Source organism: Propithecus coquereli, unplaced genomic scaffold (genome assembly GCF_000956105.1).
Source record: "Propithecus coquereli isolate 6110/MARCELLA unplaced genomic scaffold, Pcoq_1.0 Scaffold130, whole genome shotgun sequence".
In the NCBI taxonomy this organism is placed as follows: domain Eukaryota; kingdom Metazoa; phylum Chordata; class Mammalia; order Primates; family Indriidae; genus Propithecus; species Propithecus coquereli.
In genome coordinates this window covers 1,542,878-1,570,011 of record NW_012137192.1, presented here as the reverse complement: position 1 = coordinate 1,570,011, position 27,134 = coordinate 1,542,878, and the positions used below count along the sequence as shown (strand labels likewise).

The window sequence follows — 27,134 nt, the reverse complement described above, 5'->3', positions numbered from 1 at the left end:
TTTTTTTTCAGGTTGTTTATGATGTCTTTTGAGGTACAGTTTTTACTTTTGAAAGTTGAATTTATTTATTTTTTCCATTTTTCTTTGTGTTTTTATGTTTTGTTTAAGAAATCCTTTCCTACCTCAAATTCCTAAGTATATTTTCTCCTATATGTTTTAAATTTTGATTTTTACTTTTAGCTTATAAAATACCAAGAATTTATTTTTGTTCAGTTGTGTGAGATGGAAAATTTATTTTTTCTTATGTGAATAGCCAGTTGTCCCAGCAACAGTTACTGAGTGGCCCATCCTTTCCCTACTAATTTGTAATTTTAATTATGCTGATTTGCATCCATCTCTTTATATTTTATAATGTCCAAGCACAGAAAAGTAAAATGAAATCTTGAGCAAAATATCTGGATAATCCAAGCTTTAAATTTGATGCTGAATTTAATTATGTGTGCTTTTTTAACCCTGTGTGGTGTCAATCCCTGCCTGTTTGTGCAACTCTAACCAGCACTCCTTTAAAAATGGAAATTTGTTTGTATCGACTACAGATTGCCAATACTGTTAAAGAATACTGAGTATTTAATTGCAAATAAAGGACTAGTTTACAAAGGATCCTAATAATGGCATTGAGTGTTTTACCTTATTACTTATAGATGGGTTCAGCCAATGTTTCTATTAGAGACCAAAACCAGAATCAGTCAGTTAAACAAGCAAATAAACCCAAAACACAGACTATTGACAACAAAGTCATAGCATAAAATATAGTATAGAGTTGGTGTCTGCTTATGTAAAGGTCTGATACCCACAGCAGATTTAACGAGGTCCTTATGTTTATGTCATGGACAACTACATTCATGGGTTACATAGCCAGGCAGTTGGCCCTGCTCTGTGCATGGAGTTTTGCTGAATTGTGGAGCTTTTAAAACAAGAAGGATAAGCTTGCTGCAGAGTTAAGTCATTTAAATTGAAAAACCTGAAGGTAAAATTATTACCTATGAAGATGTAAATTTATTCAGATGGAGAAGACATATTCTGAGAACAAGAGGAACTGCTCACTGATTTGTACCCTTCAGGGGACAGATGACTGGGAATGGTGACAATGGGCCAGTGTTGGGTCTGGAGTTTTTAGAAACATCTTTTGCACTTGGCAACTATTGTACCTAATTGGTGTACCACCATCTTGGAGCCTAGCCAGGGCCAGGCGAACTGACTGGCCTCTCTTCACTGCTCCCCCGTCTCAAGCAGATGGTCGTGTGTGGACCAGACATGGAAGGCACAAGCACTTTGTGCAAAGCGCACTGGGAAGAGAGGATTTGCGAACATTGTCCTCAGTGGTTCTCAAACTTCAGTGTGCAAGAGACTCCCTGGGGGGTTCCTGGATCACTCTCTTAGCTTCTGATTCAGCAGGTCTCAGGTGGCTGAGAACCTGCATATTTAACAAGCACCACAGATGGTTGTGGTGCAGGAGCTCCCCAAACCACACGTGTGAGTGAAACCTGATCAGTCACAACTCTCTGCCATGATTTTGCTTGTATTCAAGTGCAGCAGGTACCATTTTTAGTTAATATTTTCTTTTAATAAATTCACTTCTTTTGGATAAATTAATTAGAAATGATATCACTGCTGTAAAAGTAAAATCAACATCACTTGCTGAAAATAGAAGGTATACATGAATATACATTAAGATAAAGATGTGTTTATACGTGTGTGTGCTTATATATGTATACAAACACACAGAGATGAGTTTTTCTTCAGGTTTTTCAATTTAAGTGTCAACTTTGGGGCAGGTTAATGTGTATAAGATATATATGTATATGTATATATATTTTATACATACACTCACATAGTATATAGACATATATGCTATATTATACATGTTTATAATATATTGTACATATAGTATATATAATATATATCCACTTAGCATTATCCTGAGAAAAAGAAATGAGTTATAGGGGAGACAAGGTGTTTTATCCCAAGTCTTCAGGAATTAGGATGAGGATGTCTTAACCTTGTAGTGAGGAGTGTTTTTAATTTTAGAAATGGCACATTGGAATGTGGCTGTCATGCTGTGGGCTGATAACTCTAGCTCTCTGCTTAGCCAGAAGGAGGACATCCCAACAGAAAGGAAAGTTCAAGAGCTCCCCAAGAAACAGAGGAAGTTTGTTTGTCTTTTTAAGAACTGGAAAACCCTGTTTGCAGACAAAAGCCTTCCAGTTTTGACAGTAAAATTTCAGGGAAGGGAAGAAAAAGGCAGGGGATGAAATTGTTGATAATTGTGAGACTTACTACGTGCCAGGCACTGTGCAAGGGGCTTTGTACATGTCCTCTAATCTGATGTTCATGAAAACTCTGTGATCTGTGCACAGCCTTTTAAACTCGGCTGTATAGCTGAGAGAATGGAGGCGTGCGGAATTTGAGTCATTTGCCCAGGGTAGCCACCCCAGGTCCCTACGACCAGAGAATTGGTGGGGGAGGGTGAATGACAGGAATCATAAGAATCTTATTTCCATTCAAATTTTATAAAAGAAAGGGATTAAGTACCACATTTTAAGTTTTTAAAATGTACATTAAGTTTATTTGTCATTTTTTGTTTTGTCTTGGTTTGCTTTGTTTTGGGTATGTAATCCTGAACATCTGTCATATTGTAGGCCTCGTGGAAAACACAAAAACACTTTACCTCCTGTAGCTTTCAATTAAGACTTCTCAGTTTGTGACAGTTTTCCTTACTGCAGGTTCTCTGTAGGTTCAACTTCTAACGTGGTAACTGTTAGTTATAGTGAACCCAGGCTGGGCATGGTGGCTTATGCCCATAATTTCAGCACTTTGGGAGGCCAAAGTGGGAGGACTGCTTGGGGCCAGGAGTTTGAGACCAGTCTGGGCAACATAGTGAGACCCTGTCTCTACCAAAATAAGAAAAATTAGCCAGGTGTGGTGGCACATGCCTGTAGTTCTGGCTACTGGGGAGGCTGAGCCAAAGGGATCACTTGAGCCTAGGAGTTCGAGGCTGCAGTAAGCTGTGATGGTGCCACTCTACTCTAGCCTGGGTGACAGTGAGAAACTCTGTCTCTATTAAAAAATATTTAATAAAGTGAACCCAAAAAGAGAATATAAAAACAAAACATTCCATCTGTTTTTGCTCATGAATTACTGTCCATGGAATGAACAATTGTTTACACGATCTGCATGTTACATCATGGAGACCTGCCTGAGTACAGAATTTAAGGGAGACCATGTAGGTCCTTCCGAAGACTGCAAGTGTGAGAATACTGGGACTCTGATGGATAAAAGCCATTCAGGGAGAGCTGATGAATCAGGCTGGACAAGTCCTTTCATAGAACCTTTAGGCAGATTTTCTCAGAAATGCACATTCAGGATTATGCTTGGATGTTATGATGATCATGGTGATTCTTAATCTTCTGCATTTGGAGTATTTTTTTTTTAAAGAAAATATTCCCAGGCTGCTATTTCTCAGAAACAATGAGTCCCATCCCCTTCCAGACATTTTCTGTGTGGTCTACCTTATAATTTCACAGCAATCTCTGATATGACAAATGTCAAAATAGCCCAAACTTCTCTACACTTCAGAGATATCTGATAGGATTGAATAAAACAATGCTCATAGAAACAACAGGGAAAGATGGATTTTCCCTAAAGACTTTGGTTTTTTTTTTTTCCTATTTGACCAATAAGGATGATGAAATTGACCCTGTATCTTTTTCTGTGTGGAAGCATAAAACCTTAGACCAAATTTGAGGCTCCTCAGCTATAGCAGTTTGGGCTCAGAGTCTGTGCATCCTTGTTCTTTTTCTTCCTTAGCTTCTTTAGCTTAGGGTTTCCACCCTGATTTATCTTTTCCTTGGGCCTAATTATTTTTTTATATTTGCTATGCAATTAGGGGGCATATAACAGCAGCTAAATATATATATATAAAGATTTGACTAAATCTAGACATAAAAAGAAGTATTCTACATTAAATTTCCAGTGTTAGAAACAGTGCTGACTTGAACAGAGTGAAAGAATTCCTCCTTTCCCTGCTTTTGACAGCTTTAAACTTTACATTTTCTTTCTTTCTTAGGAGCCGTCACAAACTTGTTCCTCCAGGCCATTCCCTTATTACCTGTCTTGCAGAATCATCATAGACAGATTTGGGAATTTGTGGTCCAAGTTGTACTGGACACATACACTCCCCTCCCCCCATGAGATATTTTTTATCTATTGCATATTTACTAGTTTTAAGTAATATGTATTTCTAAACCATTCATCAAAGAATTAGTAATTCTTATCTGAAGGAAACAAAATGCAAACTTATAGTTAGAAGAATTGTTGGGTCTTTTATTTTGGTTTGGAGCTGGTTCCGTGTTTAAACTCAAGATTGTGAACAGTTTTGATTAACTTTTTCATTTGCAACAGAGATTTCAGATTTATATTTGAACTCAGAAACAAAGTCTTTTTTCTCTTCCAGATAGGACTAAACTCTACATCTCCCTTCCTGAGCAGGCAGCTGGGTGAAGCCACAAAAATTCTGCTGGACAGTCTTGGGGCTCTGGCCCAGGAGGTAAGTTGTGTCCTTTTAGCAGCAGAAAGTTGACTATCCACTGTATCACTTTTTAAAATTCTGAGTTTCACAAGAGAATCCTTTTGATTTGAATATCATACAAGATGTAATATCAGTTTTAGAAGGATAAATGTTCTGTTTTGATTTCCTATCAACAGATGAATGGATAAAGGAAATGTGGTATATATACACAATGGAATATTATTCAGCCATAAAAAATGAAATCCTGTCATTTGCAGCAACATGGATAGAACTGGAGGTCATTCATTATGTTAAGTGAAATAAGCCAAGCACAAAAAGACAAGTATCGCATATTCTTTTATATGTGGGAGCTAAAAAAGTGGATCTTATGAAGGTAGAGAGTGGATTGGTGGTTACCAGAGGCCGAGAAGGAAGTAAGGAGGGGAGGAGGAAGAGCAGTTGATTAATGGGTACAAACATACTACTCGATAGGTGAAATAAGACCTAGTGTTAGATAGATCACTAGGGTGACTATAGTTTACAATAATCTATTATGTATTTCAAAATAGCTAGAACATCTGGGAGGCCGAGGCAGGTGGATCGTTCGAGCTCAGGAGTTCGAGACCAGCCTGAGCAACAGCGAGACCCCGTCTCTACCAAAAATAGAAAGAAATTAATTGGACAGCTAAAAATATATATAAAAAAAAAAATTAGCCAGACATGGTGGCACATGCCTGTAGTCCCAGCTACTTGGGAGGCTGAGGCAGTAGGATCATCACTTGAGCCCAGGAGTTTGAGGTTGCTGTGAGCTAGGCTGACGCCACGGCACTCTAGCCTGGGCAACAGAGTGAGACTCTGTCTCAAAAAAAAAAAGCTAGAACAGAAGAATTCAAATGGTTCTAGCATAAACAAAAGACAAATATTTAAGGCGATGGATATCCCAAATATACTAATTTAATCTTTACGAATTATACGAAGGTATTACATTATCTCATGTACCCCAATCTATGTACGTTTATTGTGCATCCAAAAAAAAAAAAAAAAAAAAAACTCCTTACTTTAGAGGTGAAGAAACCAAGACTTACAGACATCTCAGAGCTAATTAGTTAGTGGCTAAAGGCCCAGTATCTACTCTAGAACTTTCTCCTTATTTCTCTCTGCCCTACGTAATCACATTATTTGTAAAGAGGAGAATTCTTTCTCTTACCCCTAATGCACTGCTTTTGTCTGACCAGCAATTTCTCTGTATTGCTTCTTCAATAGCAAGGCCAGACAATCATTTTCCCAAAACACACAGTTGCTAGCCAAAGGGAATAACATGGCACCCCTAATTCAACTCTTCCCTGTGTAAACATCTGGACTCTGAGGTTTAACTTTGGGAATATGGTCTCTTATTGAATATTCAGTTGAGTTTACTTTTTAGGTCCACATATTGACAAAAGTATCAGTGTAATCTTTGTCCTTTAAGGGATCAGAGGGCCTGTAGGTGCTTCCAAAAGCACTTAACCTTTCCTCTGAGTCCCAGCCGGAGTGTGCTCTGCCTCTCTGCCTCCCAGCCTTGTTTCAAATTAGGCTTGGAAAGGAGGACCTGGCTGCAGCCCCTGTGCTTCAGGAGCTGAGCCGGGGCCAGCGGTCACAAGCAATGCATGCCTTAATGTATAGGACATGGGAAAACTACAATTTGTGGGGAAATTTTCTCAGACTTGGTCCAACCTTATTTTTAGCTGCTTCTCTAACTCATTTTTTTGGTGTTTTCTATCTAACACCCATTTTTTTGTGCTGACATCATTTTTTTAATATCGAAATTTACTTTGTTTTCTGACAAGAAAAGTATTGCATGTTCACTGTGGAAAGTACAGAACATTTGGAAAATACAGGAAACACCACATGAAAGACTGTTGACACTTTTGTGTATTTCTTTCTGTCCTGTTTCCTTTCTTTTAATTCTGCTCGTGTGTCTCTGACTGAAGAGGCAGACGTGACTTCCAGGTCCCCTTTCAGGAGGAGAAGCCATCTTCTGGCGTGTCATTTGTTACTCAGCCATACTCTGGTTATGAAGGCTGGTGACCTTTTACTAGTTGGAGACGCTAGACCAACCGAGGTTCTTCCAGGAAGAGAAAGAGAAAGAAAAACGGTGCAGAGCTATTTCTCCAGGGCCCTGTTAGCTGACATTGCTGTGCCCTGCTCTGCCGTGGCACGTTCCCTCCCTGCCCTCCTCCCCTTGTCCATTTTTGGCCTTAGAGAAAGCACAGCAGAGGCTATAACGTGGGAAGCTGCCTCTGCACTCAGGATTAGGTTACAGCTGTTTTCTCTTACATCACTGGCCCTGCCTTTTGTCTGGGGTAAAACAATAATCAAAAGCATATGATGTCCCGTTGCTGATGTGGTAGAAACTCCCCAACTGAACAATATACATTTTTCTTGGCAGCTGCTTCTCATGCCCTGCCTGCTCCTGGTCCAGGACAAGCAAGGACCACCCACTTCTCCCCATAGAACACCTTCAAGTCACTGTGATCCTAAGTCACTCATTGTCTAACGTGCCATTTCTGTGAGACAAATGGGAGAAGACAAATAAATGCACTTGCTTGTTTGGTCAGTATTTGGAGAGAAGGTTGGTTGTTTTGACCAAAGCACAACCCTTGAGAGGAAAAGTAAAAGGGAGCCACCAATTTGGTCCAGGCAGCTTCCCCCCATTTCTCTGTGTAATCCTCATGACAAACCTGAGGTGGGTCTTATTGTGCTCATTTTACAGATGGCTCTGAGGCTCAGTAAAGTTAGGCAACTTGCCCACACTCAGTGAGTTAATTGTCAAAACTGGGATTTGAACCCAGGTCTGCTGGACTCTAGAGGCTGTGTTCTTATTGCTTTGTGACGAACGCTGACAGTAACTGGAATGGAAAGGAGACCCTTAAAGAGAAAAAGCATGTATTAGCAGGGCCTGGAAATTGAGTGGAAATGGGGCCTGGAGGTGTCCCCGACAGTTGGGAAGGCAGGACAGGGAGGAAGCATATCAGATATCTGTGTAGCACTGTCCAGGTGCCTGGCATTGCTGGATGTTGGGGACTTGGCACTGAACACACTAATGTCCCTGTTCCTGTGGGGCTTGTGTGGGATGAAGGACAGAAATAAACAGGTCAGTGTATAATGCGACAGCAGGGATACGTGCAATGAAGAGAAAGCTGGGTAAGGGGGACAGAGCGTGATAAGGTGCTGTTTTAAACGGGGTGATTAGGGAAGCGGGAAGCCCTCTCTGTTCAGGCGACAGTTGAACCTGAAGGAGGTGACAGCGTGCCCGTGGGAGGGAGGGCACTCCAAGCAAGGGAAACAGCACGTACAAAGACACTGACACTGGGACATGCATAAGGAACGTGTTTAAAGACCAGAGAGGAGGTCAGTGTGACCAGAAGAAAGTGGGCAAGTGCAAGGGGGGGCCGGAGGTGAGCTCAGAGAAGGAGGAGGCGAGCGCCGTGCAGGCCTGGGCAGATTTTGGATTTGCGCTGGGATTTCCCATTTGAGATGGGAAGCCAGGGGAGGGTTTGGAGCGGAGGTGGGCATGATGTGACCTAGAGTTCATGGACTGTTTACACTCTGGTTGTTGGATTGAGATGAGACTGGAGGGGGAGCAAGGGAGGACTAAGACCATTGTAGTGGATTGAGAAAGCACCGGGTCAGTGGCCCCTTCGTTCACTCAGCAAATGGTTGTCAAACACCACTGCCATTCATGGGCTGGAAGACGAAGGGCCACCCCTCGCTGGGAGTCAGAGAGCACGTCACAGATGAAGTCTGGAGCATGAGCTTAGGTGCAGGAGAATGAGCAGGAGTTTATCCCTAAGACGGGCGCTGGGAAGAACCACCAATTTAACTCAGTCATTTATGGGGCTTCTGTCCAAAAATGGGCTGGCTTTATGTGGGTAGGAGTTCGTTTTTGTGATTGGGGTGTGGTGGAATGGTGGACAGGCAGCCTGTGGAAAAAGAAGTCAGTGGCTTTTACTCACTATGGTTTAAAAATCTCTAGGACTGTTACATTGATCAACGAAAGGGAAGGTGGTCTGGCTCCCTGTCCATATACCCCCTTACAGGTTATGAAAAGATAAAGTAAGGAAAAGCTATCCACACAGTTGTGTTCTTGTGGAGTGTGCTAGATGCTCCCTCTCTGGAGAAGAGAAATCTTTGTGACATCCGACCCACCTCTGGAGAGCCTGGTTCCTGTCTGGAGGCAGAAGGCAAAGGTTAGGACCTAGAGTGTCCAGGACCATGTTACTCACAGGAACCAGCAGGCTGTGTGGGAGAAAACCAGGCACACGGACTTTTCCAGGGTGGGTACAGAGCCCCGCCACCTGTCCCCTTGGCCTGCCATGGCTTGGTCTTCCCAGGTGGTAAGAACATGCAGTGGCATTCAAGGAATGTAGGGATTTATTAATGATTTATTGTGGGCCGGGCGCGGTGGCTCACGCCTGTAATCCTAGCACTCTGGGAGGCCGAGGCGGGTGGATCGTTTGAGCTCAGGAGTTCGAGACCAGCCTGAGCAAGAGCGAGACCCCGTCTCTACTAAAAATAAAAAGAAATTGGCCAAACAACTAAAAATAGAAAAAATTAGCTGGGCATGGTGGTGCATGCCTGTAATCCCAGCTACCTGGGAGGCTGAAGCAGGAGGATCTCTTGAGCCCAGGAGTTTGAGGTTGCTGTGAGCTAGGATGACGCCACGGCACTCTAGCCTGGGCAACAGAGCAAGACTCTATCTCAAAAAAAAAAAAACAAAAAAGATTTATTGTGCAAAGTGTGTAAATACAAAGTGCTCTATAAATATTTAATAATAGTGATTGGGCCAAGAACTCCACAAGGTGCTGGGGTACATTTGTACGCGAGACAAAGCACTGTCTGTATCATTGACGCTTGTTGAGTGTAAGTCACAGACACGTCCCTGGCTGCCTGGGGGTTCACACTCACCTGTTGGGGCTGTTCTGTGCAGAGCACCCTCACATATAGTGTGTGATTTACTTCTCACCATGCACTGTTTTAGCATCATTGTCTCGATGGGAAGTTGGGCCCTCAGAGATGTAATGTGACTTAAGGCTTTGGAAGCTAATGAGGGATGTAGCTAGGATTCAGACTCCGGTCTCCCACTTTACACTTTTTCCATTGCCTGACACTTTCCTGAGACCAGGATGTCACACACAGTACCTTTGCTCCCGAGAGAGAGAGGGCTGCTCAACTGCCTCACTGAAGTTTGAGTTATTTTAGAAATGAGTCCGTGAGGAAGGATGGGAGCAGTCAGACGTTGCTGTTCAGAGAAAGCATTCTCTCCTACAAAGGAGAAGAGAATCCCAATGAAACAAAGCCCACGTGAGGGGCTCTACTGACTTCTAGGCTGTGCTTCTGAAACCTTAATGGGCAAAGGTCTGCAGAGGGGCCTCAGAATCTGCATTTCGAATAACCTCTCAGATCACGCTGATGCTGCTTGTCCCTGCACCACCAGCTGGATAGCCAGGTTCTGGCAAGCCTGTGGTCGCAGGACTTGGAGGTGACAACAGACAAAATAAGTTTTCTGGGATATGTGGCTTTTGAGAGGTCAAGAAGATAAGATGTTTCTTTCCCTTTTCTGACCCCAACCCTTGCTCTGCCATTTTCTTCCTTCCTTTCCCGTACCTTCTCCAGCTGTTCAGCATGCGGAGCTGGAGTGACATGCGGCAGGAGGTGATGTTTCTGACCAACGTGAACAGCTCCAGTTCCTCCACCCAGATATACCAGGCTGTGTCTCGCATCGTCTGTGGCCATCCCGAGGGTGGGGGGCTGAAGATCAAGTCCCTCAACTGGTATGAGGACAACAACTACAAGGCCCTCTTTGGAGGCAATGGCACCGAGGAAGATGCTGACACCTTCTATGACAACTCTACTAGTGAGTGTTTGTGCTGACCCATCCCCATCTCTGCCTTAGTTCTGGGCTCTGCCTGGTCCCCTCCTCCCTTGGTAGAAGCGTTAGACGTCTACTTGCCTGTTTGCCCACCCGACCAAGCTCCTCCTGGAGCAGAGAGCCTTTTTTCAATCCGTTACTGTCCCTGGTTCTTTGAATGCAGCCCGGCACGTCTCAAGTGCACACTAGTGTTTATTAACTGAACGCGTGATTGAAAGCTACTCTCCTGGTTTTCTGGGGGAGGTGGAAGATGGCTCCCAGGGTAATCAAGAATGACATACTGGCTGAAGGACAAATACTGCATGATCTCACTTATATTTGGAATCTAAAAACAATGGAGCTTATAAAAGCAGAGGGTAGAATGGGGGTTGCCAAGGGCTGCGGGGTAGGGGAAACGGGGAGATGTTGGTCAAAAGGTACAAAGTGTCAGTTACACATGATGAATAAGTTCTGGAGAGCTAACGTACAGTGTGGTGACTGTAGTTTGTAATACTGTATAGTGTACTGAAAATATGCTAAGTAAATCCTAAGTGCTCTCATTGCAAAAAAAAAAAAAAGGTACCTGTGAGGTGATGGATATATTAATAGCTTGGTCATGGTAATCATTTTACAATATATAAATATATCAAAACATCACATTGTATTCCTTAAATAGATACAATTTTCGTTTCTCAATTATAACTCAGCACACCTAGAAAAAGATTTTTTAAAAAGGTTGAGATGCTGGTCTTTTTATTATTATTATTCTTATTACTACCATTGAGGTAAGCTTTATAATAAAAACTTAAGTAATAGTAATAACAACAACAGCTGACATTTAGGTAAAATTTCCTATATACTGTGCGTTTTATTTAAGTTATCTCAGTTTACCCTCATGATAATCCTGCAAGGAAGGTTCTATGAGCCCACATTTCGTAGGCTCAGGGAGGTTAAGTGGCTTGTCAAAGCTACATCATAGTTAATCCACAGGAGCTAGGATTCAAGCCCAAATCTGTCTGGCTTTTTCGGTCTGGTAAACCACACTGCATCTAAAATACCTGTTAATGGTGGCGCGTGTGTACCATCACACTACATCAAACCAGGGCGTTTGATCTGCTGTTTGTTTCCCCTTCTTAGCTATAAGACACTGTTCCAGAAACTCGTAACTCTAGTTCCACTCCCCACACTTAAGCAGTTTTGTGGGGATGCGTGTCCTGTGCCCGGTGGCTGCAGGGATCCAGTGTCACAGTTTTAGACAATGGCGTCCTTTTCCTTGAAAACACGATGCAGGTGAGCCTTTCTCCGTTTCCAACTTCAGGTGTGTCTTTCAGACACGGAGTAAGGCAGCTTTTTGTGCACTACCGTAACACAAGAACCTTTTATTCTTTTCTGAAGTAAAGCACTCCAGACATTTTCAAGTTGCTTTACAAGCCTGAAGAGGGTGGCATTGCAGACAGCTTTATGAAATGCCATCTTCTCCTCTCCCCCAGCTTGCAAGTCGACCCAAGGGAGCCTTCATTTGCACAACAGATATAATTGTGAGCAAATCCTCTTTTAAAAAAAAATTCTATTATCTTTGCAGCACCTGAGGGAATACTTGGTATCTAAAAAAACCTGAAAAGTCTTACATGAAATTAAAAAAAATCAGGGATCTTTCCTTCTGCATAATCAAATGCATTTGTCTTATAACTTTGGATTTGGGTTTTTATTAAACGTAAATATACTGGTGATGAGATCTGTTAATCAAAGAGAAAGTTTTGGTTTTTGCTTGAAAACTGAAGTCTGAATTTAGCCCTCTGGTTGTCCCTCAAAAGTCCTATTTGTTTTCATGAAAACAGAGTGGAGAGGTTGGCATGAGAGTATGCACCTGGAATTATGAGGGCATGTGCATAGTAAAAACATTTTTCTACATGAGCTCAGTTGCGAGTAATCCATCATCAGTGTTATTATAACCCGATTATTTATCAAGCATCATCCTGAAGGCTTTATAGATAACATCTCAGTTAATCCTCTCCACATCTCTGCGCAAGAGATGTTATGAACTTTACTTTTACAGAGGAGCAAACTGAGACTCAGTCAGACAAGTACATGACTATTGAATGGTATAGCCGGGATTTGAACCCAGGACTGTCTGTCTGCTCCAAAGCCCTTGTAAGTTTCCACTAGATATGACCATGCATATGAATATTTGTCTGCCGTCTCCTTTGTAGCTCCTTACTGCAATGATTTGATGAAGAACTTGGAGTCTAGTCCTCTTTCCCGCATTATTTGGAAAGCTCTCAAGCCTCTACTTCTTGGGAAGATCCTGTATACACCCGACACTCCAGCCACAAGACAGGTTATGGCTGAGGTAAGCTGTCCCAGCCCAAGATGCCCTCCCCAGAGTCTTCCCAGACTTAGAGGCAAAAAAGTAAAGGTGGCTTCAGATGAAGTGTGCTGAGTATATTCATGGCTCTTCTGGGATTCCCAAAGAGTGAAAACCTCAAGTCTGTTCCAGACCAGAATTAACAGCTGAGGGCCAGTGCCCCACCCTGGGTATTTGAGTCATAGCTACATGCAGGCATTTCTTAGGGATGGGGGCGGGGGACTGGCACAGGACTGCTGTGATGCGGTATTTTCAGGATGCAGCTAAATTGTTCATTGTCTCTTTCTTCCATTTTCTGTGGCCCCTGGATCCCCACCTGACTCCAGGTGAATAAGACCTTCCAGGAACTGTCTGTGTTCCATGATCTGGAAGGCATATGGGAAGAACTCAGCCCCAAGATCTGGACCTTCATGGAGAAGAGCCAAGAAATGGATCTTGTCCGGGTGAGTGTCCCTCTGATTACCATGTGCCTGCTTGATACTGGAGGGTTGAGTTTCTGGTCACTTTCCCAGAAGTGACTGAGATGAGAATTCTTTTTTTTTTTTTTTTTTTAGACAGAGTCTCACTGTGTTGCCTAGGCTAGAGTGCCGTGGCATCAGCCTAGCTCACAGCAACCTCAAACTCCTGGGCTCAAGCGATCCTCCTGCCTCAGCCTCCCGAGTAGCTGGGACTACAGGCATGCGCCACCATGCCCGGCTAATTTTTTCTATATATTTTTAGTTGTCCAATTAATTTCTTTCTAATTTTAGTAGAGACGGGGTCTCGTTCTTGCTCAGAGTGGTTTCGAACTCCTGAGCTCAAACAATCCGCCCGCCTCGGCCTCCCAGAGTGCTAGGATTACAGGTGTGAGCCACCGCACCCGGCCTGAGATGAGAATTCTTTAAGCTTCCCCAGGTCTGCCACCTCTCCAGAAGTACAGGCCATGGTGCATAGATTACACCGTGCATATTAGCGTCAATGCCTCTCATAGTCAACTATCAGTTTTCTGCAAAACTTAGTGAGGGCTGGTGTTTGGAAATAGAGTTAGGTGACTGCAGGACCCTATTTTCATTTCTGGATCCAGCCCCTGAGCCAGCCACAGCATCTTCTTTAGCCTCCCTGTGTCTTAGTAGGTCTTGGAAGGAGGTGTGGGAGCAAAAGCGTGGTCTGATACGTAGACAGGTCTGAGATCCTCATTCCCAAGGCACGGCCCGAGTGCCGAGCTGCCATGCTTCCGAGCCACTTGAAAGGCAGAAGTACTGTAAAGACAGTTGGATGCAAATTCAAGCAGTCTGAGCAAGAACAGAATGTCTCCTCTGTCTGAGCCTGAGTGCGGTTTAATCACACCTTCCCTACTTTGAGCTGAGATGGAAAATTATTACACTAATTCCTATTTCCATGGTAAGGGAGGTCTCTTCCTTTTGTCTCTGCTGCCATGAAGAAGCAAGAGAGAATTTTGCCAGTTTCTGATCTTGAACCTCATTGACCTATGGGGTGGCTGGGTTTTAGAGGCTGTACCTACCTGGAGATAACTCTTCTGAACTTTAGGACTGTCCCCTGACCCCCTGGGAGGCAGGTTGCTGAGGAAGAAGACTCTGGTGGTGGAGAAGCCAGTTTCCTTTGCTACACTAGTCCTGTTACACATACGCAGAATTCTCCAACTGGGGCCTTTAAAAACAAGAGACTTTAGTGAGAAAAGCAAGAACAGTAATTTGTATGGATTTATACTGACTAATAGTGATAGCTCATGCCCTTCAAGTGTGGGTCTCTGTTGGGCTCCAGTCTCTCCTCCATCAGGGGTTCATGTGATCTAGCCACAGATAGCGCCATAGACCTAAGTGTGGTCTCAGGCCTTCCTCCTGGTCTTCTCCTTGGAATCTATATTTCTACTAGTTGGAATTTTTCTCTTTGTCTGGGTCTCAGAGTATGATAAGGGGCCCTGTTGAAGGGGCTCAGCGAGTTTTGATTTATGGGCAAATAGATGCTTCCCTACTCTTAAATTGAGAGTTTGCCTTGGATGTTTTGACTACTCATAAGCTTCTAGTTCTTAGGGGACAAGGCCCTTGTAAACATGCTAGTGGCGTTCATTAGAAATCTAGCTGGGAGAACCCAGGGTGTAGGATAGGAAATGGGGGGCCATGAAACAGTTCTTAGCAAGAGGACATGTAGATGCATTATTCTGATAAGACAGATGAATTGAAGACGGAAGAGGGGTGGCTGAAGGTAGAGACCAGGGAGGAGGCCAAGGCATAATGCAAGAGGCAAGGCCTGGTGCCTGCTTGGTTGTGGGGCAGTGAAAGAGAGGGACGCACCAGGATGATTCTTGATTTCTAGCTGGGTGGGTGGTGGGGACGTCCAGTAGCCTGATGGCTACCGGGGTCTGCGGTGCAGGAGGTTGGTCAGGCTGGAGACGCAGACCAGGGAGTTATCAGCCTGTGGGTGGAAGAAAGGGAACCTCCTCCAACTGCTTTCTTCCCTTTCTTAAGAATTACTTATTTAATTCCATATGCGTGGCATGGGCTTCTCACCCCCTGCCGCCTGGCCTCTGGTATACGAGGTGATGCTGAGACTTCTGCTTCTTCTGGGATGGCTCTTACCTTTCTGCTGTCTCTGGCTCTGTCTACACCCATTGCTTCACCCCATGGATCCAGACGCACCTCTCTCTGTCCAGTCATGGAACCCTCTGAACCAGTTTGCTCTCTTTTCTGAGCTCCTCTTGGCATTCCCAAAGGTAATCTTAGGTCTTCTGGTCCTGTCGAGTACCCTAGAGTGGCCACGTGTTCAGCGATCTCACTGGGCACATTGCTCTGGTCTTGCTGGCGCTGGTCCTGTTGCTCAGAAGCCATACTGGGCAGGGCAGGCCTCACGTCTTCCCTCTGCTCTTCTTTGTTCAGTTCAAGTATCCAAATAAAGTGGTTTCAGAATTGCTAACCTTTGCCTCTGTGAACTTTTGTGAGGTATGAGTTTTATATCTTCACATTAACAAAAATATAGATACATCTTACTGATGACAGTATAAATTGTTATTCCCTACTAGAAAGCAATTTAGAATGAAAATTTCAAGAACCATAAGAAATGTGCTATCCTGTGTACCTCCATTCTACACACCCCCAGGGATGCATCCTACAGAAATAATTTTAAAGAAGTCACCGTATTAAGAGACAGTGTTATTGCTGTATTAATTGTTATTGTGAGAAATAGACTACATGCTCAGTAGTACAGGAATTATTAATGAAATTATAGTATAAATGCTCTATAAAGTCATGATGCTCCTATTAAAATAATTAAATGAAACCACAATGGGGAAAAAGCTTATAACGTTAGTGAAAATAAGACCGATTTTAAAAAGTAGCAGTTTTCAGACCCTCGGAGACTCCAGTTTGGTAGAGTCAGGGCTTCATCTTCCCTCTTGAAGCTGAGACAGGAGTTGCAGACGCTTCTCCTTTCTGCTGAGTTTGCAGCTGCCGTTTTTCTCCTGGCACATCTGTGCAGGCCTCTGGGTCTGCCCGTGGAGCACCGGATCGATTCATCCTTCTCTTTCACGTTGGCCCACGTGAGGAACCAACCAGGGAGGGAACAAGAATTGGAAAATAGGCCACTTTTGCATCATGGCCCATACATCCTGCAACTGGAAAAGCTTGTACTTTACTTAGTTAACCAGTAGCATTATTTTCCTAAACTAAGCAGTAAAAGTAGGTTCAGTCTAGAGACAGGGTTTTTATGTGGGATCTTCAGACTGGGACTCAAAAGAAGAAGGTGGTATAATGCAGTGGGGAGGTGCACTGGAATCAGAGGGCCTATTCTTCATATCCTGGCTTTGCTACTGCTTAGCTGTGTGACCTTGTATTAGAGACTTAACTTCTTTGAACTTCAGTTTTCCCATCTGTAAAATGGGAAATATCAAAGGTACCCTCTTCATGGAGTTGTGTGAGGTAAGCCATATAAATCATTCAACATAGTAATTATACAGAGTAAAGATTATTCTTGTTACTATAGTTAATGCCATTAAGCAAGCTGTTTGATGTAGTGGAAAGCATGTGGATTCTGAATTCAGGCTGGTCTGACTTTGAGTCTCAGCTCTATAGCTCCAAACCTATTAGCATTATGACCCAGCCTTGGTTAAAATCACATTATTTTTTTATTCCAAGCTCAGTCTTCTCTCCTGTAAAATGGGGTCACTTATCTGCCTCACAATTCTCTGTGAAGATTAAAAAAAAAAAGAGGCAATATATACGAAGGGATTTTGTACTTTGTGTAGTTTTTGCCAAGATGTAGTTGATATTTACTGCTTGTACTTGCTTGTTGGAATGGCAGATGCTGTTGGAGAGCAGAGGCAATGACCACTTTTGGGAACAGCAGTTGGACGGCTTAGATTGGACAGCCCAAGACATTGTGGCATTTTTGGCCAAGTACCCAGAGGATGTGCAGTCTGCTAATGGCTCTGTGTACACCTGGAGAGAAGCTTTCAATGAGACCAACCAGGCCATCCAGACCATATCTCGCTTCATGGAGGTGAGGTTCTGTTGTGTGGATCATTTAGAAAAGGCTTGTGGCTTCTATCTCTGAGATGCTGCAGTAAGGTTCAGGCAGGAGGAAAGTTTAGAAATAATGTGTAATCTCATTCACAGCAGTATCGTCAAGCTTAACACGGGGCTTGGTGTACAAAAGGTGCTCAATAAATGTTAGTTGAATGGTTTCATGAGTAAATAAACAAACCTAACTCTAGCTTTATTGTGTATTGACCCAAGAGTGTTTCTATCCATTGTCTTCTAGGTTTTCCTACATTACGATATCCCAATGCCTAATTGCAACAAAGCATTCCTTTTAAAAGGCATTATTTATGAAACTTAGTTAAAATTTAATTCAGGACAGATTAAACTTTTAAAATTTAGTCTTAAAAATTATATCACTTAATAGGGACAAATAAATGTTTTTTGGTCTGGTTCGTTGGTTGATTAGTTGCTATGACTCAAAATTGCTGAGAAAACAGAAAGGAAAATAAGATATAATCATTGTTTCAACCTTTTTCCCTCCGCAAAAATCAGTACAGGTAGCTTATCTCTAAATACTTCCAACATTTCTCTTAAATTTCAGTTAAAGACCAAAATGATCCATTCGTGCTTGAAGATTGGAAAGCCGCTTTAGAGAGGATTAGAGAGTGGGGATAGACAATCCTGCAATCAGTACTTGCCCCCTAAGTTAGGACCTGTCTCAGTCACTGCTTGTTGTCCTGGCCACCTGTGTTCTCATGAAGGCGGTTCTCTCACCAGTGTGTCAACCTGAATAAGCTGGAACCCATAGCCACAGAAGTTTGGCTCATCAACAAGTCCATGGAGCTCCTGGATGAGAGGAAGTTCTGGGCTGGGATCGTGTTCACCGGAATCACTCCAGGCAGCATGGAGCTGCCGCCCCATGTGAAGTACAAGATCCGAATGGACATCGACAATGTGGAGAGGACAAATAAAATCAAGGACGGGTAAGCCCAGTCTCATCACTCCAGCCCGGTCTTGGGGAAGTCAGGAACAGCTATGATGACTGGAGGTACTTCATTTTAGCTAGCAACTTGGTAGAAATTTCAATAAAAAAATAACTTAAATTGGTGGCATGAGTTTGGTGAAATTGGCACAGTCGTTGCTGGAAGGTATTATTTCAAAGGTCATAAATTGTCACTATCTTTTGACTCAGCATTTCCACTCTAGGGAATTAATCCCAAGGAATTAAGTCAACAGAAAAAAGAAAGAGAGAAAAAAGACTTTAGGTTCTCTGTGCTAGTGTTACTCATTTTTATGAAAGAGGGCAAACAACCAATGAAAGGGGAATCATCAAGTGATTTTTGGTACATCCACTTAATGCAGTGTTAGGTAGCCAATGGAGGGTAAAAAAGCAAACCAATAAGTAGTGTGCTCATTCTGATTATATTTATTTAAAAATATGTGTATGTGTCTAATGAGACCAGAAAGTAAGATACAAAAATAAAAATAGTGGCTAGGTGAGGGTGGTGGATTGTGGGTGATTGGATTTTTTTATTGTATGGTTCTAAAGGAATGTTTGATGACCTGTGGCTTGGTTTTAGGTACTGGGACCCTGGTCCTCGGGCTGACCCCTTTGAAGATATGCGGTACGTCTGGGGGGGCTTCGCCTACTTGCAGGACGTGGTGGAGCAGGCAATCATCAGGGTGCTGACGGGGACCGAGAAGAAAACTGGTGTCTATGTGCAGCAGATGCCCTACCCCTGTTACGTTGACGACATGTGAGTAATTTGCAAGCCACCCTCTTTATTTAATCAGTTAACAGTGTGCCAGGTGGAGTATGTATGGGCACGCTTGTGTGCATGAATGATCTGGAAATAAGATGCCGGATGTAGGAGTCAACAGTTTTGGCCTTGTCACAGACATGTGCACACACTAGTGATCCTCCTCTTTTCTTGTCCGCAGTTGGCACCACTTTTATTTTTTACATCTTATCCTTTTGGTCCAAATTTGCCCAATCTGCAATTTAAAAATGCAGACGCACAGACACACATAACCCCAAACACAGAAATAGCAGTCTACACTTGTCAAAGCAGATTTCGTGTAAATTTGCCCACTTCCTCTCCCTAAACGGTAAGCCACAATTTTGAAACAATCCAAATAAAACTGAACAAAGCTTCATTATCTTTAGACTTTTCTGATAATCTTTTAGCGCTTAGTCACTAAGCTGCCAAGTTCTCATTGTTGGAACTATGCCTTTGAATGTAATAATTTCTTATAAGAGAGAATGGGCAGAGGTGTAGTTATTGCAGACATCTGAAATATGCAGCGTCTCTTCCAAATTCTGGAAATTCTTTTATTCTCTGTTGTTAGTGGTGGTGGTAGGGGGTGTGTGTGTGTGTGTGTAGGGGTCAGGGTATAGAAGGAGCATGGGTTCCCTCCTTGTAGTAGCTCTGTTTGGCATTGAGCAGCGTATTTCCTCGAATGGCCATCTCTAGCTTTTCCAGGTTACCAGAATTATCCTGTTTTTCACCCTCAAAATGATTAGCCAGAATTTTCCAAACCAAGACTTTTCCAAAGACCCTTAAGCCAAGGTTTCCTCTGGAAAGGGTGTCTTAAGATGAGGGCACGGGAGTTCAGAGGCATTGAGAGCCTTTGCCGTTGTCGCAGAGTAAGTGCATAAGTGGGAAAGCTGCGACTTGAATCTCAAGTTTCAGGGGCCAAAATCTGTGTCCCCTTTACTTAGCAGCTCTGCATTTCCCATTCTAGTTTGGAATCTGAAATACTAGTGACAAGAGCTGCCTGAAGTGTATTTCTGCGCCGTGATAAGAGTTAAGCTACGCAAGTCAATAGTGAGGTGACCTTGGAGACGTTGAGCTTTCGTGAGAGAAAGAGCTGGTTTTCCTGTTTTGGTTTTAAGTACTTTAAAATAACCCACCTTTAACTTAATGACATCTGTTACCTAGTTACTAAAACAAGCCCCCACAGGAAGTTTGCTTGGAGTCGCTTGTTAGCCTAGGTTTTATCACTGCATCGCGCTGCTCATGAGCCATTTGGTGACCCGTACATTTTAGGGTCCAAGGGCCCAAATGCGGTGCTTCCTCTGCCATGCAGGCTCAGAGGCCTTGGTCCGTGATCCTGGCTCACACACATCTTTCATTCTCCCCCTGCCCTTCCTTGGGGCCTCCAGCTTCCTGCGGGTGATGAGCCGGTCAATGCCCCTGTTCATGACGCTGGCCTGGATTTACTCTGTGGCGGTGATCGTCAAGGGCATCGTGTACGAGAAGGAGGCGCGGCTGAAGGAGACCATGCGCATCATGGGCCTGGACAACGGCATCCTCTGGTTTAGCTGGTTCATCAGCAGCCTCATCCCTCTGCTCGTGAGCGCTGGCCTGCTGGTGGTCATCCTGAAGGTGAGGCGGCCTCACTCGTGCTTCCCTGCCAGGGAACCCCTAAACGGCCCCACACGGGCTAAGGGCGCAGGAGAGGAAACGCCAAGACTCTGGGAGCGAAGGGGTCATGTGTGGCATTTCCTGCAATTTCCTATAGTTGGTTGGGGAAAGTGAGGCCCAGAGAGGGGTGGCGACTTGCCCAGGGTCAGCCCTACTGGTTAGCAGCTAAGCAGGACTTGAACCCAGGGCTCATGCTTTTCAGGTAAGCACATACTCAGCTGTGCCATGCTGTCTACTTGGCACTGGTCTGTGGCAGCATCTGAGAGCTGTTCGTTTTTTTAGATGTATTGGGTGCTGATACTTCCTGAGTTCCTAAAAATGGTAATCAGAAGGATGTATTAATATATTATTGCAGGTTAGATTGTCTGGAAGCAGAGGCTGAAACAGAGTTTGACACATGGGCATTTGCTAGGAATCAACACCCGCGGAAGGGATGTGGTGGACATGGGGTTGGCAGAGGGAATTGAGCTGCGACTCTGCGCCAACCCCGTGGGGCACTCGGGAATATACAGCTCGTCAGAGTTGTTCTTGGAACTGAAATTTCTGGCCTTTGTGCTCCCCCAAGGTCTCCCTTCCTGACAACCCCCTACCCCAGTCCCCCCGATTAATCACTGGATGTGGGCTGCTCTGGGAAGGGTGTGCCCCAGGGCCAGGCGACTCTCTGCAGCAGTGACAATTCCAGAAGTGCTGACAGCCAGGAAATAAGGCTTCCCTTAAAGAGGACTATGAGCAGTGCAGTTCTGTGTCTGCCCCATATATTAATGTATTTATATCCCAATTTTCTTTCTCCACAAGCATTTCGTGTAAGGATACATCACGTAAAAATAAATGTCGTTGAAGAAAAGGGGAGTGCAAAGAGATAGGAACTAACATTTAATACTAGCTACCGTCTATTGCAAAGGAGCACTTACTGATTGCCAAGTACTGTGTAAGCCCCTCACGAGGGCTGCCTTATTATATCCTCACTACACAGTCCATTTCACATGCAAGGAAATGAGGTGAAGGAGGGCCAAGGACTTCCCTGAGGTTACACAGCAGGATGGCAGAGCCAGGATTTGAATGTGGTTCTTGCTAAAAGCAGACCCCTTCCTCATGCCCGGATATCTGACTGATAGCTATGCTCAAGGGGCTGAGCTCTGTGGCAGGGGTGTGGTCCCGTGGCTGGGGCGTGAGAGCTGCTCTGGGACAACTGCATGCTGGTGGGTCCTGTGGAAACATCCCCGACGACCAGAGATAAGCTCAGCACATCCACACGAGTTCAGATGATTTTAGGAATGCAGAATCCACAATTAGCAAGGGGTAAATTAAGGTTGTCGAGCCATTTTCCTTGGCTTTTGGAAAGAAAAGTTGTGTGGGACATTATCTCCCACAGCTCTCTCTTGGGGCCAACAGTCATAGTCCTTATAAAAGGAGAAACCTTTTACTATCACCTATCAGAGAAAAAGAGCAAAATCGTCCATTGAGATGGACTAGAAAGCCCTGGACTCTGTTCCTAGCTCAGCCCTTATTTTTCTGTGTAGTCTTGGGTAAGTCGTTTCTCTTCTCTAGGCCTCAATTTCCTCATCAGAAAAGTGAGCAACATTATTCCTCTGCATTATCTCTAAGATAAGTATAAAAAACCCTGACTCTTCCCCATAGATCGTGCAAGTGAGTGCTTAGGCTTGTTGGGGCAGCAACGTTTAATGCGTCTCTTCCTTCCCAGTTGGGAAACCTGCTGCCCTACAGCGACCCCAGCGTGGTGTTTATCTTCCTGTCCGTGTTCGCCGTGGTGACCATCCTACAGTGCTTCCTGATCAGCACCCTCTTCTCCAGAGCCAACCTGGCGGCAGCCTGTGGCGGCATCATCTACTTCATGCTCTACCTGCCCTACGTCCTGTGCGTGGCGTGGCAGGACTATGTGGGCTTCACACTCAAGGTCTTCGCTGTGAGTACCTCCGGCCCCTCTGCAGCAGCTGCAGTCGCGGCCACCCCAGGCATTAGACCTCCCCCCGGAGTCCCTGAATAGAAGCAGCAAGTAGGGAACAGAAGATGAGAGTCTCTTTCCAACGGGACTTGAACCTAAGTTCTAGATTCTGAGCTCGCGAGGAGGCAGGGATTATATTGTATTAAATTGTTTACCTTTAGTCTTCCCCGTGGATGATGGTTGAATTGAATTGAGTGGAATTTTCCAGAGAGTCAGACTGAATCTCGAACCCGACTGGCATTGGGGAACAGCTTTGGGCAATAGATGCCGTCTCCGCCCTTTGTCTCCCAGCTCTGTTGGCCACGTCAAACTCTCCACAAAGTCAAGGCCACAGATAGAGCTGAAAGCCCTCGGGGGTCAGAGATGACTCCTTCTGGAGCCGTCTTCCTTTTTTTGTCTAGTATGGTGTTTTGCTTGAGTAATATTTTTTTGAACTGAGCAAGCCTGAGAAGCAGGTGGCCCATCTTCCCACAGATCCCTGACTCGGACACTTCCTTTCCTTGTACAGAGTAGGAGAAGCCTTGAGGGGTGTGTGAGCCCCTGTAAGAGCAAGCTCTCAGCTGCCATTTATAAGGAAAGCTAACAGTCCCTCATGGGACGCTCCAGGTGCTCATTCTAGGCCCCATAGGCACCAGCACCCCAGGCAGGCCCCTCTGACCTTGAGCCATCCCCGGCTGAGCAGGGAGCCTGAGAAAACCTTGATGAGCGTGTGTTTGTGCGTGTGTGTGTAGGGCGGGATTGCTGAGCCCTGGGGCATCTTTGGAAGCATAAAATTCTGAAAGTTTTACACTCCATCATACACGCCTTTCTGAAATGTGTGTGCATAATGAGTGGTTACAAATGGAATCATTTTATATGCTCCAAGGGAGCCCGCTCCCCTAACGGGACTCTGTAGGTGAATACTACTTCCATATCGTATAATTGATCCATTTTGCAAATTCAAATTTCTCCAGGTATAATTTACATTAGAAGTGATAAATGAAACATGAGAGAGACAAGGAAATGGAAAAATGACTTCTGCCTCTTTCTTGCAGAGCCTGCTGTCTCCTGTGGCTTTTGGGTTTGGCAGTGAGTACTTTGCTCTTTTCGAGGAGCAGGGCATTGGGGTGCAGTGGGACAACCTGTTCGAGAGCCCTATGGAGGAAGACGGCTTCAATCTCACCACTTCGGTCTCCATGATGCTGTTCGACAGCTTCCTCTATGGGGTGATGACGTGGTACATCGAGGCTGTCTTTCCAGGTACACTGAGCTTCCGCACTGCTTTGGCCACCTGCTAGGGAAATACGATGTCTCGCTGCCGAGCTTTCCTTTCTTCGTGCTGGAATGTCTGCAGGGTGTGGGGCTCCCTGGGAAGCAGCTTGGGCTTTAGATCCATGGCAAATAAACAGTCCAAGGGGAGGCAGTGGATGCTGAAAACACAATTGTCACTATTTGTGTAGCGCTCATTTCTTGAAAACTGTGTGCCAGGCACCCTGCAAAGTGTTTTATATACTTCGACTCATCTAATTCTCACAAGGATACTCTGAGGCAGTTACTGTAATAACCAGGATTTTTCAAATGCGAGAACTGTGACTCAAAGAAGTTATGTGCCTGTGGTCACATAGCTGGTAAGTGTTGGTGCTTGGAGGCGAGTCCAGTTAGGTCTCACTAGCTCAGTGAGCCCAGGAACATCTGTATTTCTGTGTCCCCAGAGGGGATGCCTCTAGGAGAGCTTCTGTCTCCTGAGTGCAGGTTGTTAATAATAAAATATATTAGCTGTAAGGCCTGCCTATGATATAATTAAATTAGCATTCAATACAATTCATTTTGATACTTTCCTTAATAAATCTTCTTGACCTTAATAAATCTTCTTGAACCGGCCTTGGAATATACTTCCATGTAAGATCAAATTCTGAGAAAACAAGGTTTAAATCTATTTGGTTCACCTTCTGATTCTCCTCTAAGGAGGTTCACATGAAATAGTTACTACCCCTACCTGGACTTCACTGAATATGCAGTTTTGCATCATATAGAGCGTGGATTCAAATTCTGAGTCCATAACTTACTGGCCGAGTGATCTTGGGTAGGCTACTTAACCCTCAGTTTCCTCATCTCTAAAATGGGGATGGCACCTGCCTCATGGGGTTGTTGGGACTTGGAGAGGTGCAGAATGTACGTTGTACATGGTAGGTTTCAGCCAGTGTGAGCTTCCTCTTTCCCCATCTCCATTTCAATCTGTTCTTCTCCAAAGTGTGTGTCAAGGAGGGCAGGGATCTGGCTGGGAAGTCTTGGGAATACTGGGATGGTGCAAGCTTGGCTCACACTTGTGCTCTGCTTTCAGGCCAGTATGGAATTCCCAGGCCCTGGTACTTTCCCTGCACTAAGTCTTACTGGTTTGGTGAGGAAAGTGAGGAGAAGAGCCACCCTGGCTCCAGCCAGAAGGGAATATCAGAAAGTAAGTGCTGCTGACCTCCCTTCCCTGCCCACACTGAGTGATGGGGGCAAGTGATGGCTCCCGCCCTTTGTAAGAGTCTAAAACCAATCCAGGGGCCGAGAAAGCACATGCATTGCCGCTTTCTAGATTCTCCCATGCCATTTGTGTCCAATGCTATTGACTTATTGGGAGTCACTGTCTGGACCCCTGAGGGACATTTCCTTTGTTTTCTTGGTTTCTAGAAAAGTGACTTTTTCTCTCTATACCTTTATTTTCTCCCTCCTATGCACACTTTTCATGCTATCCTAACAAGCTAGAAGAAAGAGGTAAAGACAATCACGATTGTGAAGAACCTGGCTGCCTCTACATATAGGAGCCTGTGTAGGCTGACACCAAGTGGCTACCACAGAGCTTAGCCTGTGCCTCTTAACGTTCTCGCCCTTCATTACCCAGAGCCCTCATCTTCCTTTGGCTCCTGAGTGCTGGTAGAGATTCCCCCAGTTCAGCAAAGGCTCTTCCTTCTGGAATCTTTGTTCAGGTTCCTTGTGCTCAGTATGGCTTCCTTCCTCAGGAGGTAATAGGTCCCTCTTCTGCCGGTCTCTTCCCCGATCGCCAGTCGTAAAAGTATGGTGCTCCTTAGCATGGCACACTTGCCACTGTTGTAGTGGCTTCTCCCACTGTTCCTGTTCCTCTTCCCCCACCTCTTCTCTACACCTAGCTCCTGTTCAGTCTCCTAGAACTACTCACAGTTGCTGGAACATGTCATAGTCTTCTACACCTCCCTGCCTTTGCATGTACTGTCATCTCCCATAGGAGAAGCTTCTGTCTGACTTGCTTGCCTTTAAACTCTTCCTCGCTTTTCCAGATCTAGTTCAATATCCCCTCCCCTGAGCTGCCCTTCTAGATGTCCAGTTAGTCAGTCACTTCCTCTCATGCACTTCTGTGGCATTTTAAAACATTTTTCTTTATTGTAAAGTAATTATAGACCCACAAGAAACTTTAAAAATACTGTATGAGGGGGTTCCCTTATACCTGTCATCCAGTTTCCCCCAGTGGTAAGACCATGTTATAGCAAAATCATGAAGTTGACTTTGGTACAGTTCAGACCTTCAGATTATACCAGTTTTACCTGCACTCATTCACGTGTGTGTGTTTAGCTCCACGCGGTTTTATCACACATGTAGATTCACGTAATCACTAGCTCAGTCAGGCTGCAGAACTGCCCCATCACCACGAAGCTCCCTCAGGCTACCCCTTAATAGCCACAGCTACCTCCCTTCTTCCTAAGTTCCTGACACCCGTCTACCACTGATCTGTCCCCATTTCTACAGTTTTATTATTTCTGGAATGTTATGTACATGGAAACATATAATAGGTAAACTTTTTTTCGCTCAGCAGAATTCCCATTTCCGTGGCGTTTTTAGATGTGTTTTTTAAACAGCTTTTGCATCCTATGATTTCTTGTCAAGTCTTTCTCCCTAATGGACTAGGGATGCTCTGTTATTACTGTATTCCCATCACCAATTCCAGAACCCGAATAGGCCCTAAATAAATATTTATAGCCTCATGCCTGCGTGTGAAACCAGGGTGGCCGTGGAGAGAAGATGGTTCTGAGAGTACAAGCACAGCCCCCTGTGCCTCCACGCTCCACTTGTCCGTACTTCCTGGGTGTTCATTTCCGTCTTCTTTCTTCTCACAGTCTGCATGGAGGAGGAACCCACCCACCTGAAGCTGGGCGTGTCCATCCAGAACCTGGTAAAAGTTTACCGGGATGGCATGAAGGTGGCTGTCGATGGCCTGGCACTGAATTTTTATGAGGGCCAGATCACCTCCTTCCTGGGCCACAATGGAGCGGGAAAGACGACCACCATGTAAGAATGGGATGTGGCTCTCACAGAATCAGCCTCAGGAACGTTCTGCAGTGTAGTTAGAAATTCACACCTAGTCTGGGCGTGGTGGCTCACACCTGTAATCCTAGCACTCTGGGAGGCTGAGGCGGGTGGATTGTTTGAGTTCAGGAGTTCGAGACCAGCCTGAGCAAGAGTGAGACCCCGTCTCTACTAAAAATAGAAAGAAATTAGCTGGACAACTAAAAA

The 27,134-nt window shown here is 44.5% G+C and overlaps 1 protein-coding gene across 1 annotated transcript in view; it reads left to right on the top strand.

The window, feature by feature from the left end:
- The window catches only part of ABCA1 (ATP-binding cassette, sub-family A (ABC1), member 1), a 107,602-nt gene that overhangs the window by 42,746 nt on the left and 37,722 nt on the right, over positions 1-27,134 (top strand). Inside the window, exons 7-18 of the mRNA XM_012638543.1 lie at positions 4,454-4,546; positions 10,163-10,403; positions 12,608-12,747; positions 13,089-13,205; positions 17,056-17,253; positions 18,012-18,217; positions 18,815-18,991; positions 20,401-20,623; positions 22,365-22,586; positions 23,660-23,864; positions 24,946-25,059; positions 26,738-26,909. Coding sequence (XP_012493997.1) covers positions 4,454-4,546; positions 10,163-10,403; positions 12,608-12,747; positions 13,089-13,205; positions 17,056-17,253; positions 18,012-18,217; positions 18,815-18,991; positions 20,401-20,623; positions 22,365-22,586; positions 23,660-23,864; positions 24,946-25,059; positions 26,738-26,909 — 2,108 coding nt within the window. The remainder of the gene's footprint in view (positions 1-4,453; positions 4,547-10,162; positions 10,404-12,607; positions 12,748-13,088; positions 13,206-17,055; positions 17,254-18,011; positions 18,218-18,814; positions 18,992-20,400; positions 20,624-22,364; positions 22,587-23,659; positions 23,865-24,945; positions 25,060-26,737; positions 26,910-27,134) is intronic.